Here is a 16,875-nt window from a genome sequence, read left to right on the forward strand (position 1 = left end):
CAGGTCCATCATCATTATTAAGTAGATAGAATACTTCTTGTTTTCTTGAATGATTTTAACCTTGAAATTGAACACAGAAAGAAAACTTAATGAGACAATGTAACACTGAGAAAATCAGGTATTTGGTTCTCTATTAGGATGATAATATATCCTTTTAAGATCATAAGATTAGCAGTCAAAAAAAATAATGAAGATGAAAACATAAGATGGATCTAGTAGGAGAATAGATGTGTTTTATACATAGAACCAGAGAAAAATGCAAATGAGGTATGTTTAAGTCAATGTAAAAATTGAAAAATAAAAATTTTGAAGGAAATATTATCAAAAGAAAGCCAAATATTCTCATTTTAAAATCAAAAGTGGATGACTGACAACGTAACATGAAATATTAGATCAAATTATACTGTTTTCCAGTTGTCTTAGGAGAGTGTCCCATACTATACTAATTTGGAGGTTGGGGGGAACTTGAAAATTAGTCACAGATCTATTGTTGAGTTTTGATTGTTTATATTGCTCAAATACAAACATAATCTGTTGAATTAATGAGCCAGAAAACTACTTCACCAATCCAAAAGCTTTAAAATAAGCCTGTTCTTAAGTACTCATATTAGAGACTAAGAAATATGAAATGTTTTCTTTAAATAGGAAATTTGATGGGTTCATTGGATGAGACTTCTAATTATGAAGAAATGTTTCATTAAACCAAATATAGAATAAACCTATTCTATAAAGAAGAAAAGCGGAGAGCAATCAAAGTAAATCACTAAATTCCAACTAGAAATTAGGACATAATGTTTTGCAAGGAAGAAGTCATATGAATGTGTTTGGAAATATAACAGAACTATAATAGTCAACATTACTCAGGCTAAAAATATTTTTTTAAGTCACTATTGTGTCTGTAAGAGGCTTGACTAATTTTGATGGAATATGCTAGAAGCTTATTTTTATCTTATTTATATTTTGGTATACAAAACAGAAAGATGTTGGCTTTAATGCACTATTATAGGCAAAAAAAACCAAAACAGATAAACTAAGCTTGATTATGCTAGTTAATTATAAACCATTGGTTTAATTAGTCAGCTTTGAGTGAATATACTGTTAACATTTTCACTGAGTCTAGGTTTTATGAACTATTGCTTTAATTTCATTAGTTTGAAAATGATGAGATTTGTCATTTATACACAATTTTTAGCTCCTAAAGCTAGGCATTTAAAAACTGTAATTGCTTTGAAATCTAAAATTCTAATTCATCAAAATCTGAGACAACTTTAATCCAAAGTGACAGAACATTTAAGATGCTCATTCACTGAGGTGTGAAAGTCCCTGGAATATAAACTATAGTTTTATAGCCAGAAAACAGTGATTAAATTTAGAATACTATATTTGAATAACCTTATGATTTCTAAACAACCTTTGTTTCAAAATAGTCTGATAAGTACTTGGGAGACATTTTCAGATTTAAGAATAATAAATTTTGAATTTCACAGCAGCTGTACTCTTGACTGATGTGTGTGTGTACGTGTGTGTTTGGAAAACAAATAATATTTAAGGTTAAGTGAGTTAGCAGTATTTTATTCATGTTGGGAGTCATACCCAAAAGAAAGAGACAAAGAAAACTGGAAGTAGTTACTTGTAATAATATAATTATGTTAGTGAAATTTATTAAGAAATTGGTGATTTGGAGAAGAAACATCTTTTATAATATTCTTCCTCTTCTGAAAAGGGGTTTATCAAAATTAATTTTATCTTTATGGCTAAAAATAATGAATCAAAAATGTTCCACTATTTTTCAAGTCTTGTCTTACTTGTTCTCTCTGAGGCACTAAACTATTCCTATAGGAGAAAATCCAAACAGAGTTCTTAAAATTTATTATTCCCCTGCTTTTTATGACAGTATACCCTCTCGTGTTTCTCCTTCTGTTTCACTGACTGTTCTTTTCCTTTCCAGCTCTTCTCTAACTTCTCTAGAAATCTTATTGTTCTCAAGTTAATGTATTTGCAAAGTAGGCTAACCGCAATAACAACAAAAACCTCCAATAATTCAGTTGGTTAATACAGTTGAAACTTATTGCACATTCATATAACCATCCAATAGTGAGTCCAGGTAAGTGGGGTATGATGAGGAGTGGGGGATGGAGAACTCTGCTCCACACAGTCATTCAGGAAACCAGGTGATAGCATTTCTGCTACCTTCATCCAGTGGCTTCCAACACTATTCCAAAATTATTCAAACCTGAGCATCAACATCCATCTAGATGATGGAGAAAAGAATGGAGGATCCTGTATGAGAGGGTTTTAGGGACTAGCCCTAGAAGTGGCATGAGTCATTTCTGCTCAAACACCATTGGCTAGAATTTACCACGTGACCACACCCAACTGGAAGGGAGTCTGGGAAATGTAGCCTAGCTATAGCCCTCGTCAAAAGAGGAAGTGGTCTGCTGTCTCTGTCACAACAGTCTATGTACTCTCTTTGGGTGATTTTTATCTACATCAGAGGATTCTGTTACCACTTGCCAATACTCTCAAACTTATTCCTGAGGATTTGAACTTTTAAATATCTGTGACTACATCTTCTCTGCTCCATTCTCACTAGTATGACCTTGATTTGGGTCTTTATCCTTCTTTTCCCACACATTACAATAGCTTTCCAATTAGTTTCTTTCCTTCCTTCCAGCTTTACCCACTTCTAATCCATTCTCTGTATCATGTTCACAATTATATTTTCCAAACTGTGAATTTGAAATCCTTCAAATGATGTGTCTACAGGTGAAGTTCAGTAAATGATCAATTGGATTATGCTAAAATATAAGCCAGAATAAGATTTGATGCAAATTTTTGAAATTTCTTGCTACTTCATAAGACTGAGAAAAGAAAGTATTTAAATTCCACTGTGAAATTTCTTTTTAACTACACCATATCAAGTTCTTGGGTTGTGTTGGGCCTCCATAGATGTTGTGATCATTCCAAGTCACTGCCTCATGGAAAATTTAACCAGAATTATTAAAGCTCTTCGATTAAATCCAGCACTTTGATTACTCAGAGATTGCTCATGTAGGTGCAACAGTGCTGTTACACAAGATTTTTAATGTAGTTCTCTGAAACTCAAGTTTGAAGTTAGTTGACCAGCAGTAGTACACTGTGACCAGGCAGGTTAACTGGCTCCAAATGTCCAGATTATACTTAAGAAAAAATGTTTTCCTAATACTATGTTTGATGTGATCTTCTGTCTTTTAGAACCAGGAGCATGTAGAAGAAAGCAGAACTGGATGGGCTGGTGGAGTATGATTTTGCTATCTTTTCCTTATATTTTAATGAAACTTGACAGATTCTCTTCTATCAAAGGACTATTTGCAATGTACCCAAACTGGCACTCCTTGTTTTCATAGAAAAAAATATCAAGGTAAAAAACACAAAGATATTGATTTCTTCAGTGATTTTGTGCCAGTCAAAATTCTAATGTCTATATTTTTAGAATTCTGTTAAGAACAAAACATATTCTTCAAGTCCCAACCTTAAGTTTTTCAACTGACTCCCTGATACCTGTAACTAATATTACTTCTTAAACAAATACAATAAAGATAATTTTTCAAAAAGTACCCAACGCATGATCTGCTAAAACCATCAGAATAATTATAGCCATTTAAATTCAGGAAAAGTAAATACATTGCGTATCCTTATAATTTAAAAACAATTTACATATGATTAAATTTTATATAAACTGAACTGAATTTCTTGTATGTATATTCATTCCAGTTTTTAAGTAATGATTTGGTGTCAAAAAGGAAAATATATACTTTATTTTGGTTTGTGGTCACTTTTATCTGGAAGTTTTGGATAGGTTTATTCAGTGATTTATGAGTAATTTAGTGCAAAAATCTGTTTTAAGGAAATATCAATGGTATCATACATCCTATATGAAAATACAAAATAGGTCAGAGAAAAAGTGGATGTTGTGTGGATTCTGCCATTTATCACGAACATACTGAATTCAACTAGCATTTACGGGGGTGGGGCTCCTTCTCTGAGATTTGGACATGTAACTGTACAAAGAACAAGGAAACTCTCAGGACCTAGTTTAACACATTAACCCACTGTACAAGGACTATAAAGAATTCAGAAGTCAATTCTGAGATAAGTCATAAAAAATTCAAAGTTAAAATGGCTGCAGAGAAGGTAAACTGTAAAGTAAAAATGTTCAGATATTAAAAAAAATCCTTACTGTATATTTTTCTGGATTCAGAGCTTTTGGCTTACATGCTATTATATTTACATTCTGTCCTCAATTAAAGATACTCCAGTTTTATTCATTAACTAGGGAAGAGTTATTACTTTATTAATCTACATGCAATAAATGCAAATTACATTCTGAGGCAACAAGAATACAAGGATAGGTATGTAATTTTTTTTTTTAAATGTGGAAGTCCTATTTGAATTCACTTTTTGCCACTGTACTACATATCATAAGAAAAACTAGCAGTATCCAGTGGGAAAAAGTATTCTCTAAATGTTCTGGATTCTTGATCAATCAGAAGCTCACCTTCTGGAAAGGCAACACTTACATCAGTATTTAAAATTTTGAGGAAAGAGGAAAGTTAATCAACTAATTCATTCCCATTGCAAACATTTCTAGTAATAAAGTGAGCAGAGGGAAGAATGCTTAAAAACATCCTATAGTTGTATTCTCCATAATGATAATGCAACTAGACTTACTATAAAATAGTATGAATGATGTGATTTTACAAATAGATTAGAAATGATACCAACAGCCCTCTCAAAGACATTACCTTGGACATTCAAACACATTTATTCTGAAAATGATACAGTGTTCAAAACACTCAAACATCTTCAAAAGAAACTTTTGAAAGCTCTTGTTTATAAGCATCTTAAGGACAATGATATCTTAATTTTAAAAATCTTGCATTCCAGTCTTGCACCAGTCTTGCATTCCAGCAAATGGGAGCTGGGTGGATGAATGAACAAATGAATGAATTGCCTTGTAAAGATGTAGAAAAAAATTTTAAATACCCTCAGTGGAGGCACATATGTGTCCTTTGAGAGAAGATAATGTCCCTACATTAAGTCAAAAGTCATGCCAAACTAAATGTAGTGAATAAATGAGTTACTTATCTGGGACAAGTGGTTTTGTGCCAGATTACTTTCATATCTATAGTTTTAGAATTCTGTTGGGAACAATCTATTTTTCTTATGTACTAATTTCAATCTCTTAAAATTTATCCAATAGACAGTAAATCTTCTAAATTCCAGAAGAGGAATTGTTAAAAACTCTTTGCAATGAGAGCTTTTAAGAGTAAGTTCACACCCTCCCAAGGTGCCTACTTTGAAGGGGTCACTTACTAGATTTTATAAGTTCTTACATGCCTTTTGAACAAATCAGGCTACAAATTTATATAGTCATAACATATTGTACAGCTTCCTTTGATATATAATCAAACTAGTGACTGAATGAAATTAACCAGAAAAAACCCTAGAAATGTATATATGTATTTCAGACATTTGTTCAAGTAATATTTATAGGATTTTTAGATAAAGTGTATAGGCTAGTCATATTAGTATAAATTTTAAAAGCAGTTTTAGAGAAGTGGTTCTTCCAGAATTTATCAAAGAGATTTAAACTGAAAAAGGCTTTCAGAGATTGCCTATGAATTAAAAAAGTGAGATTACATGACTTGCTAAAAGTAACTGTCCTGTTAGTTGCAGGTGCAGAACTAGCAGATAGGTTTTCTGAGAATTTACTTGTCACTTTCTTTCTTCCAGCACTGGCACATCCAGTGTCTTCATTTGGGTAACCTAACTTCTTCTTTGGCATTTGATCAGAAAAATAACAACAAATTCACTTCATATAAATTGCTTTTTGCCCTGTAGGGGACAGACAAAAAAGGACTTAATCAAAGAACTTAGTATTTAATCCCTTACATTTGGAGAATGAGCATTGAAAGCATAATGCTTAGACTGCAAAACCATACTTAAATTATATAAAAATAATTAAGCGGTACGCTACACCTTCTTTAAACTGTTGGCAAAAATCTCTTGATTCAATAAAGTGAATTTTCTACTTGATGTTTGAAAGCCTGTGCTTTTGACTAGATATGGACTCAGTTTAGGCATCAGCCGTAGGTCATTTAACAACCCAGGTGTGTGTGCTTATCTAGGGCCCAGGTGTGACTTGCTGCATGAAGCACTTAACTCAGAGTGCATTATGGGCCTAGCTCTGGCAAAGTGAATGCGGAAATATTTCACACTCTCTTTACTTCACCCAAGTTACCTGTCCGTCTGAAGCAGCTGTCTTCAATGTGTGCAGTGAAAAGGGAGAAGATAAGTCTTTGCTTAGCAGAAATATTCTTCCTGTTTACCTGATTCTATTACCTTAAAACATAACATCCTGCCCTGTTATTTTTTTTTTTATTTTAGATGGAAATGAAATTTTAAGTTTTGGTCTAGAACAAAATCTTTTCAAATTTAACTAACAGACTGCAAGAGTGCAGAGAATTTTTTTTTTCTTTTTTTTTTTTTTTTGAACTATTGTACCTTAAGATTTTTTGTGACCCAGGTTTCATTTTAATGATTAAGACAATGTAGGATCAATTTTTGACTTTCACACTAAGGAATAAGAAGGAGACATTCTAAAGAGGTTACTAGTAAGTAAGTATATCATCACTTGGCTAAGTGGGTAAAACTTCATTCTGAAATGAAAAAATGATTTTGTCAATGATCTATACTAATGAAATTCTATCCACAAAGTTGCAAATCAGAGTTTCCTATCCCTGGGCCTCTTGGTTCTTAATTTAATTTAGAGGCATTAGTCTCAATATGCAAAAGCCAACCAAGGTTGGTCTTTATTATTAATAAAAACTAATGAAGGAATCATGTAAGAAGACAGCAATTTCTCATTATCCCATTTTCCATTTTGTTAAAATTTTGTGAAAAGAAAAACTATAGAAAAATTAAATTTAGCAGAATTTATTTGGGCAAACAAGTCACAAATCAGCTACACTTAGAACCAGAAGAGGTTCAAAGAGCTCTGCCCAGCAACTTGAGCAATGAACTTTTATAGGCCAAACACAGAAGCACAGTAGAGAAATCACCTGATTAACTACAGCTAGAAGTCTGCCTTATTTGGACATGATGTGATGAGGACTTTGCCTTATTTGGTCACGGTATGAGGAGTTGACTGCCTGTGATTGGGCAAAACTCACCCTGACCCTAAAAGAGGTCAAACTAGGGAAATGAGGTCAGTCTGCTTCCTGAGCTCAAGAAGTAAACCTCCCTCATCATGGGTTAACATTTTTCTTTCAAGTCCAGAGTTTCCTACCCACCATTAAAAATTGTGGCTAGCTAGCTATGACATTTTAATCTTTAAAATATTTTCATTAAGTCATTGGCATTAGGTGATTGGCATCAGACAAATCAAGAATTAAAAGGGCTATAAGTGTTAATGAGAGTTATATTTTGGTAAAATACCTTAATTTAAAGTTTGGGTTGGTTAAATATCAACATTCAGTTATGATTCTTGTAACTGTTTCAAACTGTATAACCTTAGAACATAGAAATCCAATCAAATTAAACATTGTAAATCAACGGGTATGCAGTAGCAACCAAGCAGTAGTTGGAATGTGCAAGTGCGAGTTAGAATCACTAGAAAAGGTGTGTAGCTGAAAGAATGGAATTTCAGATGTGAGTGACGGAAGACAAGGGAGGCAAGGCATTCTGATTCCTGTAAATATGGCCATATACTGCTTAAAAAATAATCTATGGTTTTGGTTCGGTTTGTCTTTTGAACATAACCTCTGTTCAATTTCTTTCAGTTCTTTGTTTCAACACCAGTTTTCAGCTATGATGCCATTTCATACTACAAAATATTTAGCGACAAGGATGGCTACAAACATATTCACTATATCAAAGACACTGTGGTACGTTTCTTCCAAGATTTATCTCCTCAAAGATCATTCACTTGAGGTTGCTCAAATAACGCTCAGCTTCACACAACATAATGTTTGTCTTTTTATAGGAAAATGCTATTCAAATTACAAGTGGCAAGTGGGAGGCCATAAATATATTCAGAGTAACACAGGATTCACTGTAAGTATTGCACAAAGCAGGATGCGCCATTCAGTTTTTAATTGGCACCGATGGACGTACAATGGATACAGTACCATCTCTCTCAGTTAAGAGCATTTTTGTTACTCTGTAATTTAGTTCAGACAGCTGTAAGTTCATTACGATTACACATTCTTTAAAAACTGGTCAACATCATTTCCTTTTGGAAAGAATTTTTAGCAGGTGGTCATTCTCTTCTGTTATCTGGTAGATAATTATATAAAACATAAAAATTTTAATAACTGGTTCTAAAGGCAAATTTTATTCTTCAGCACTTGAAGCAATATGCAAGCTTCAAAATTCCACAGAAGGCAGTCTATAGATATGGAAAATCTTTTTGTAGTGAGTCTCTTATGTAAGTTTAAGATTATTATCTATAACAGCTATCATTTATTGAGCAATTACTGTGTACAAGATATTATAAAGGAGAAGTGATTATCCCAAGTTTACAGATGAGAAAACTGACACTCAGAAAATTTAATTAAGTTGGCTAGAGGATTCAAACCTATAGCACATTAAATCTAAGGTTCTTATTGTTAACTTCAACATGGGACCTCTTTCTTCCAGTTGTTTCCTTTTCAGTCACTCTTGCATACTATCTAAATAAACCATGTTAAAATAATCATTTATGAAAAAGCTTCTCTAATCAAGAATATGCACATCCTTTCTCTCACTTCTAATACAGTCTCAATCCAGGGGTCCTCAGTGCTCATAGTCTGCCTGCCATTAGGTGGAGTTCCAGGAGCAAAGGGGGAGAATCGAATCATTAGTCCAGACTCACTGGATGACAACCTGTCAGAAACCTATTGCCAGTCTACAGAACTCTTTGAATGGTGGGCAAAGGAGTGTGGACATTATATGGAACAGCTATTAAAATTGCTAGCGTAACAGGGGTGACAAGATTAAAAGAGGTGGGAGATTAATTTCGACCATAACGTGATTAGGAAGTAAGAAAAACCGAAGGTGGAAAGACCCAGCTACAGTTATAATCTAGGCCTGAGGTGATAGAGTCCTGAACTAGAATAGTGGCAATGAAGCACAGACTCTGAGGACAAAACTACGCCTCCTCCTTTTTTTGTGTCCTTCTCTGTGTTAGTGCTTAACATGGAGAAGTTCAATACGTATTTGTTAAATGAATGAGAGAAAGGGGTAGATGGTAAAGACAGATGGAGGCTGAACAGGGCTGATGAATTACCGGCTGTAAGGCGAAAACGAAAGGGAAAAGGGACTCTGCTGAACGAGTTAGAGATGAAGACAATTGAGGAACCTATGACCTAACAAGATAGCTGCAGGGGGCTGTTTGGAAAAGATACTGAGCAGTGTATTCACAGGCGGTTTGAGATAATGTGCGAGAGGCAAGCGAAAGTTAGACTGGAGTCGTGCGAAGTCAGTAAAGGCATGTAGAAAGACGCTAATTTAGAAGATAAATTTAATACTGCGAATGAGTTGTATTCTTTTTGTCTTTTCCTTAAAAAGATTTTTATGATAATAAGGATGTGCTTGTAGAAGTAACTAGACTGCTGAACCTATCCTGAGAATGACACCAAGCCTTGGTTATTCCAAACTTTTCACATGCTATTATGCTCTTCCTGGGGGGAAAAAAAGACAGTTACTTTATGATATTCAGATGAATTCACAGAGAAGTGATAATCATGTCACTAAACTGGATTTCCCACTCATGGCTATATTAAGACAGGTTAGAACTGGCACCTGGATACTTAAGTAACGGTTATGTTCTCTTATGACTTGTTTTGCATCTGGGTAAATTAACATGCCCTTTGTGGGGTGTCCCAGAGTGGAGGAGTTTCCCTGATTTAGCAAACTTATCTATGGTCAGGGCTTCTGAAAAAGAAATTCAAAATGTGTTCAGAATCATAGATCAAATTAAATAATACAGTACAACAAAGAAACTGGTAAACTATCATTAATCATAAAAAAGAAAAGGTATAATATTAGTCAAATATCCTAGTTTATTTGCAAGGCTCATAATTAATGAATTAAAATATAATGTACTTACAATAAAAAAGAGTACTCACCATAGTTGAATCTTCCTCTGATGATTTGGAAGTCAGACAGAGCAAGTATCCCAAATTCAGTTAAGAAAAGCAGCAATTTGTGTACACAAATGCCAAATAATAGTTTCATTAGATGAATGCTTGCCATATTGTGTACTATATTAGCACTTGTCCTAACAATTCTATTGTTATTTAATCATTAATACCTAGTTAATAATTTTTTAATGTATTTTCAGGTTTTATTCTAGCAATGAATTTGAAGGTTACCCTGGAAGAAGAAATATCTACAGGTAATTTATGTCAATCCATTCTAGTATTTATATATGTATTGAATTTGAATAAAAATATGTCATAGTCCTCAGGATATGTAGAATATTTTTTTAAAAGTACAAAACGTAATAAAAATCATTTATAAATTAAGATAAAACATTTAGGGAATGTTGTGTGCATTGGTATAAAAAATACACTCACAAAATGTTGGCCAACTCATAATGATTGTTTTCAAAAAAAGAAATCAAGAAATTCTAATGCTGATATAAATACTAAATATTATTTATATTGTAGTAAATACTTTAACTAAATTTAGAGGTAACTGAGGACATTTATTTATTCAACACACATTTGTTAAGTACTTACTGTGTATCAGACATTGTTTCGATTCCCATAATATGTGATTTCTTTTACTGTGGCTCACTTTGGCATAAGTCATCTCTGTTCCTATATTAGAATTTAAGTTCAGTCCAGTTGTCCCCTTGGTGATTGGAATGGTACTCTCAATACCCCCATCTGGATGTGGAAATAAAAACAATAATTACCATGTGCTGGTAGTCTACTATATGCCAAGCACCTTTTTATCTGATTTATGTATGAAATTTCATTTAATATCCTCAGCTCTACTAGGCAAGTAATGTTGTTGGAACCAGGATTTGTTACCTTAGCATGCTGACCTCTGATCTTTCAGTGTTAATTGCTTCCCTAACATTTCCAAGATCACACCAAAATTTGGACATGAACACTAACCATAACAGAGGAAATAAGAAATTTCCCTCTGTCATATTCTTCTGTTCCTCCTGGATCATGATCTTACCTTGTCTGTTAGGAAGAAGCCCTCTATGGAGCCAGTGATGTCTCTGGCCACCCTCTGCCATGCCCAAGGCAAGGTCATGGGCCAGCAGCAGAAGGAATTCTGAGGTGGCACGGGTAACCCTGACAGCCACAATGGGTTCTGACCTTGACCCCATGATGGCTTAACACCATCTAGTCTCACCCAAATGGGATTCTGATTTGGAGGATTTGGATAAGGTCCAGGAGTCTATATATTAAAGCAAATAACCCCACTCAGGTACCACACAGAGGGCTCTGCAGGGATGAGTGTGGGACCAGTGTGGTAGGTACAGATTGGCTTGTGTAGAATGTGTGCAGGGAGTATTCCCAGGCTGAGCTTCCATGAGCGTAAATGTCCTACCAAAAGCAATGAACGGCACAGGAGGCATTTAGAACCGTGACTTCTTACTTCCAATTTGCTTAGTACTAATAACTCCCTCCAGAGATGTGATTAAGAACAGAGACCCCGTTCTTGTTGATAATGCCAGAATTTCCTGGCACGTTTTGCCAGGATGGTAGAAAAAGAGAGCTGAGAAGATGAAGAACTATGCATTCCCAACCACTTTGTAAAGTGTCAGAGATTAATGGTTATGAGTGATGACCTCACTCCCGTTTGAGGTGTTAGATATTTCCCACTCCAGGAAAACCGCAGAGGGCTTCTCCCTCAAGGTTTGTGCCTATTCAGGCAAAGATGGATCAAAAATCAAGTTACATCAAAATACTGTGATTCCCCTTTACTTTAAATGATATTGGCAACAGAAAAATAGAGTGGGTTTGATGTCAATATGTAAATTAGTCACTTTACATGGAGTAGTACATTTTGATAAATACAATTTCAAAATTTCAGCTTAGTTTTATTTTCATTTCCCTCTAGAATTAGCATTGGAAGCTATCCTCCAAGCAAGAAGTGTGTTACTTGCCATCTAAGGAAAGAAAGGTGCCAATATTACACAGCAAGTTTCAGCGACTACGCCAAGTACTATGCACTCGTCTGCTATGGTAGGTAACGGACCTCACATAAGCCCTTCCATCTCCCCTGCCATCATCACCACCGTCACCACCATCTGATCAACTAACTCTTAGCTGCAGGTTATTGAGCACTTGTTATGTGTAAGGAACTTATCTAATGCTTATGAAAAAAAAATGAAAGGAAGATAGAAGGCATTAACATCCACACTTTTTTGCAGTTGAGGAAACTGAGAGTAACTTGCCAAAGGTTTAAACTGCCGATAAACATTGCCAGCACTAAAGCCAGTGTCTGGTGCCTCGAAATCCATGCTCTTGACCATGACGTTCCACAGCACCATGATGTTGCATGCAGACACAATCTAACAGCTACCTATGGCAGGATTTGAGTGATGTCATAAAAAGACGTGTTCTATGATAAAATGGTTGCTGGACTCTGGCCCCATTTGCCTGGAGAAATGTTATATTCCTACATCCAGGGAAAAGAACAATGTCCTAGAAACATTAGGTTTTTTTCTTGGAGGCCAATCATTTTTCTAAGTGTAGTTTCAATGGGGATAGAAAATGAATTTTTGTCACTCAGTATGTCCTTTCTAAATGTGGAAACATAAGTAATTTATTCAAATATAAAAAAATCATAGGTAATAAAATATACATTTCCTGAATGTTTAGGCTATGTATACATTTAATGAATAATTTCTATTGAGATAATTTTATTTTATGCACATTTTATCTGTATCTTGAACATGTGGCAAGCAATAAAACAGGTTAGGTTAGGAGATCAGTATAGATCAGTGAAATATATTAGGGTCTTAGCAGTCATCGTGGGGACTTGGAAAACTAACTTGAAAAATCTCTCTTCTCCAATCTCTATCTCCTTCTCCCAGCTAATCCCCAATTTGGTGGTGGGGGTGGAGAACTTGGTGGAATATTTTATAAAATGCATGCCACCGTCCTGTTTCTGGTATCAACTCCCCATGAGGTTGGGGGTGGCTTAGAGAATAAATGGAACCTTTGACTAATTGAGATCCTTGCTCAGTTGCAGAGGCCCCAAGGTTACTGTTAAAGGAACCATAATGAAAGCCACCTTGGCATGCCACTTCCCTCAGTCTAGCCATCCGACCTCAGAACCTGAGCCACAGCTCATTTGCCTATATAGACATGAATAAGCATTTTAACCCAAATGCTCCCTTCAAAATGGCACAAGATGTCAGTTTGAAATAACACTTCTATAAAAGTGGCCAGTGGCAACTTTGAAATGTCAAGAGATTGTTGATCATGGCTCCATGTGTTGATTGTGGTTATGGCATTTAAAGGTATACATTAACTGTCTCTCTCAAGTTATATGCAACATTTTTCAACCCAAGCTATGTATTCATGCAACATATAGCAAAAGCTTACATACCAGGCATGTGGTATCATTCAACTTACCACACTGAGTCATCTGTTTATCTAGCTTTCTATCCTGGAAGGCAAGGGTGCTTTCCTGTAATATTTGTATTCATAAAACAAAGAAGAATATCTAATACATAATAGACAGTCAGTGTTTTCAGAGTAAACATAAGTGTTAGGGAATATCAAAGCATTACTGTCTTTTGCAAGGCCTGCTGAAAAAAAATTCATTTTATGCTGATGTATTTGCTGATAAAGGCATCAGTGGCTCTACACTTATATACATGCATGTATATTTATATGCATTCTGCATTTGTATAATGCTTTAACATTTTTGGAGAGCAGTACACCACATTTTATAGCACTTTGTCTCCATAATGTCTACTTGAGCAGAAGTGCCCACTGAAGAGATAAGGAATCAAAGACAAAGCTCTCATCAGAAGTTGGTGAAAGAGTCCTTTCTAGAACTTGAATTGCCTGACTTTTCCACCACTCACTCTTCCTCGGCAGTATGGTAATTTCCCATTTAGCAAAAAATACACTGTGTGGGAAGCATCACATCGTCTGGTGTTTTTGAAGCTCCAGTAAAATGAGTCACAGAGCCATCATAGGAAAAACCTTGAAATCTTTCCCTTTAGGACTAAGAGTAAAGCCTCATTATGTAACTTCAAACTCTCCAGAGGGTTGGGGAGTAAGTCCCAGGTGAGAGGATTAAAACAGGTAAAGTCATATCGATGATGCTGATGGCACACAAACAGTGCAAAGGAGGAATTCTAGACAATCGGTGTTGAGGCCACTAGAACCACACCCTCCCGGCCACCATGTCAAGAGGAGTCATTAGTTTGTCTCATAGTGTAGGCAAAAAAGAGAAGCAAATTTGCATCACCAATTGCACACCCATGAAAATTCCACAGGGTGGGTGCTGGTTGATTAGTCTAGAAAATTAGATTTATTACACTCTGGCCAAAAATGTAATATGTGCGCTTGTCCCTTTTGATAACTTTGAAGAAAAACTGACCCAAATGAAAATCTCTGCAATTATGTTCTATAAAATTCTGAGATTCCACACAAGAACTGTTAGATTATGAGGGGGCCTTATAAATTATAACCCTTTTCCCCATTCCCAAGTTAGATTACAGAGTCAGGCAGGAAATCAAAATATTAGCTTTATTACCTGTAAAGGCTAGTTGGATAATGTGGCTAACATATGCAATTTCTTATACCCAGAATTACAATTATTCACACAAATGTGGCTACAACTGGGTAGTCCTTCCCCATGGGGCCTGGCCCTGGCATAGGTACATCGCTGAGGAACATATCCAAAAACATGTTCTCTGCAGGCAGAACGATGCCAGGAATGAGAAGGAAGGAGCTACTCAAACCCAGGTTTTCTCAGAACTCACCAAAAACTCTTTTCTCCTTTGCTTTGCATGGGACTACTCTAATGGCCTTCTCTCCATACAGAAGGAAGCCCTGTGGGTGGCAAATGAACATCTGCTCCCAGCCCCCACATATGTAGCTTTTAACCCATTGAATACCTGAGCAAATTTACGCTTTAAAAGTGTATTTCTAGATATTATTTGACTCTATAGGTCAAGTAAGTGATAGATAATTAATGTTTAAAATGGTCAGTTTTTGCACAGAGAAGCTGAATTCTATGTTGGAATGTGTAGTGGACACTAGAGTGCCAGCCAGACCCCCACCTTCAGGACTGACTCATTCATTTCTCCAGCTGCTGAGAAAGTTGGTGATCAACAGGACACATCCAATGACTGCCTCATGCTGGGGGATAAAAATCTGCCCCCTTGCCCCGTTGGAGACAACTCTGAAGGTCACCTAGCTCCACAGTTCCCCTGGGGGTTGGTTAGGGTCTCTGTGTGACAGCACTGGTTCCACCTTCTCTCCCTTCCCCGTCCTTCTCTCCTTCCCCCACAGCTGTGCATCCTATACCATCTCTTCTCCCAATAAACTTCTGCCCACAAACCTCCTTCCGGATCTGTTTCCCAGGGCATATGACCTGCCACAGTATGTCTGAAAAGGAAACATATTCTATGTAAATTTATTTCTGCATGTATTAGTTATATGGGGGAAAAAAAAGATGCTGGATTTTATCCACCAAAATAAATTGAAAATTGAACCAAGAATCCAGATTGAAAATACAATCTGGGCACAGGTGAAGCTTATTTGGTAATAAAGAAACCGCTAAAAGTGGCCCAAAAGAGCATGATGTCTTCCAGAAGGCCATTTGTCACTGAAGCTTCTGGGGTCCATTTGTGTAATTAGATCTTAACTATTCAGGATTATTCTTGGAAAAGTACACAGGCAACGCTTTTCTCACATCTGTTCTTTGACTGGGCTCTGATCTCGTGTTGTTTAAATGTAACTTGAAAGGTGATGTTTATTTCTCTATGGGAAAAAAATAGCTGTAGAATTAAAAGATATACTTGGGCTTGACACTACATAACAACAAATACTACCAGCAGTCCTGGCTGAAAACTAAGTGTTATTGTAACACTAAGCCGTGTTTTTGTCTTCGTCCTGTGCACAGGTCCAGGCTTCCCCATTTCCACCCTTCACGATGGCCTCACTGATCAAGGTACCCTCTCTGGCATGCGCTTGTCTTATCTAAGTAATCCTGACCTGTGTAATACTCCACTAGGGAAAGCAGGACAGTTTCTCCACACTGACAAGGAGTACCAGAACGGGATTCTATCATCACACAACTTATTATTACACAGATTTGGATATTATTTGTGTCAAACCTGATTATATGAAATTTAATAATAATTTGCAGTGAAAACCTGGCATAACGCAGATGAGTTACATCAGAGGGATTAATTCTATCTTCCCTAACTAGCCTTATAAAAAAGCACAGAAGGTTAGAATTGGAAAGAATTTAGGATAGTCAGTACAATTTCCCTCCCAAAAGGAATTCTTGGAGTATTGGGGGGGGGGGGGGTTTTGTTGTTGTTGTTATTGTAACTGTCATCCCGAACTAGAGACAAATTCTAGACAAAACTTTGGAGGGTGACTATCACGCTAGTTTTTTGCTTTAACAGCTACATCACATGTGCCACATAAGAAAGCCCTGAAATTTGTACATTTTCAACTGCTAACAAGATAGTCCTCCTCTTTCCTGTATTTGTGATATTGGTTCAAAATAGTTCACAGCTCAAAGATGACCGTTTTTTTTCTCAACAGAGTTATCCAAGTGTATGATGCTGATGCACTTCCTGCTGGTCCCCCATTTATCTTTTTATTTACTATTAAACAACTTTATAAG

The 16,875-nt window shown here is 35.8% G+C and overlaps 1 protein-coding gene across 1 annotated transcript in view; it reads left to right on the forward strand.

The window, feature by feature from the left end:
- The window catches only part of FAP (fibroblast activation protein, alpha), a 53,674-nt gene that overhangs the window by 15,234 nt on the left and 21,565 nt on the right, over window positions 1-16,875 (forward strand). The window contains exons 11-15 of the mRNA XM_008593709.1: window positions 3,235-3,279; window positions 7,824-7,928; window positions 8,027-8,097; window positions 10,367-10,420; window positions 12,109-12,233. Of these exons, the coding sequence (XP_008591931.1) occupies window positions 3,235-3,279; window positions 7,824-7,928; window positions 8,027-8,097; window positions 10,367-10,420; window positions 12,109-12,233 (400 nt within the window). The remainder of the gene's footprint in view (window positions 1-3,234; window positions 3,280-7,823; window positions 7,929-8,026; window positions 8,098-10,366; window positions 10,421-12,108; window positions 12,234-16,875) is intronic.

Source organism: Galeopterus variegatus, unplaced genomic scaffold, assembly GCF_000696425.1.
Source record: "Galeopterus variegatus unplaced genomic scaffold, G_variegatus-3.0.2 Scaffold1, whole genome shotgun sequence".
Lineage (NCBI taxonomy): Eukaryota > Metazoa > Chordata > Mammalia > Dermoptera > Cynocephalidae > Galeopterus > Galeopterus variegatus.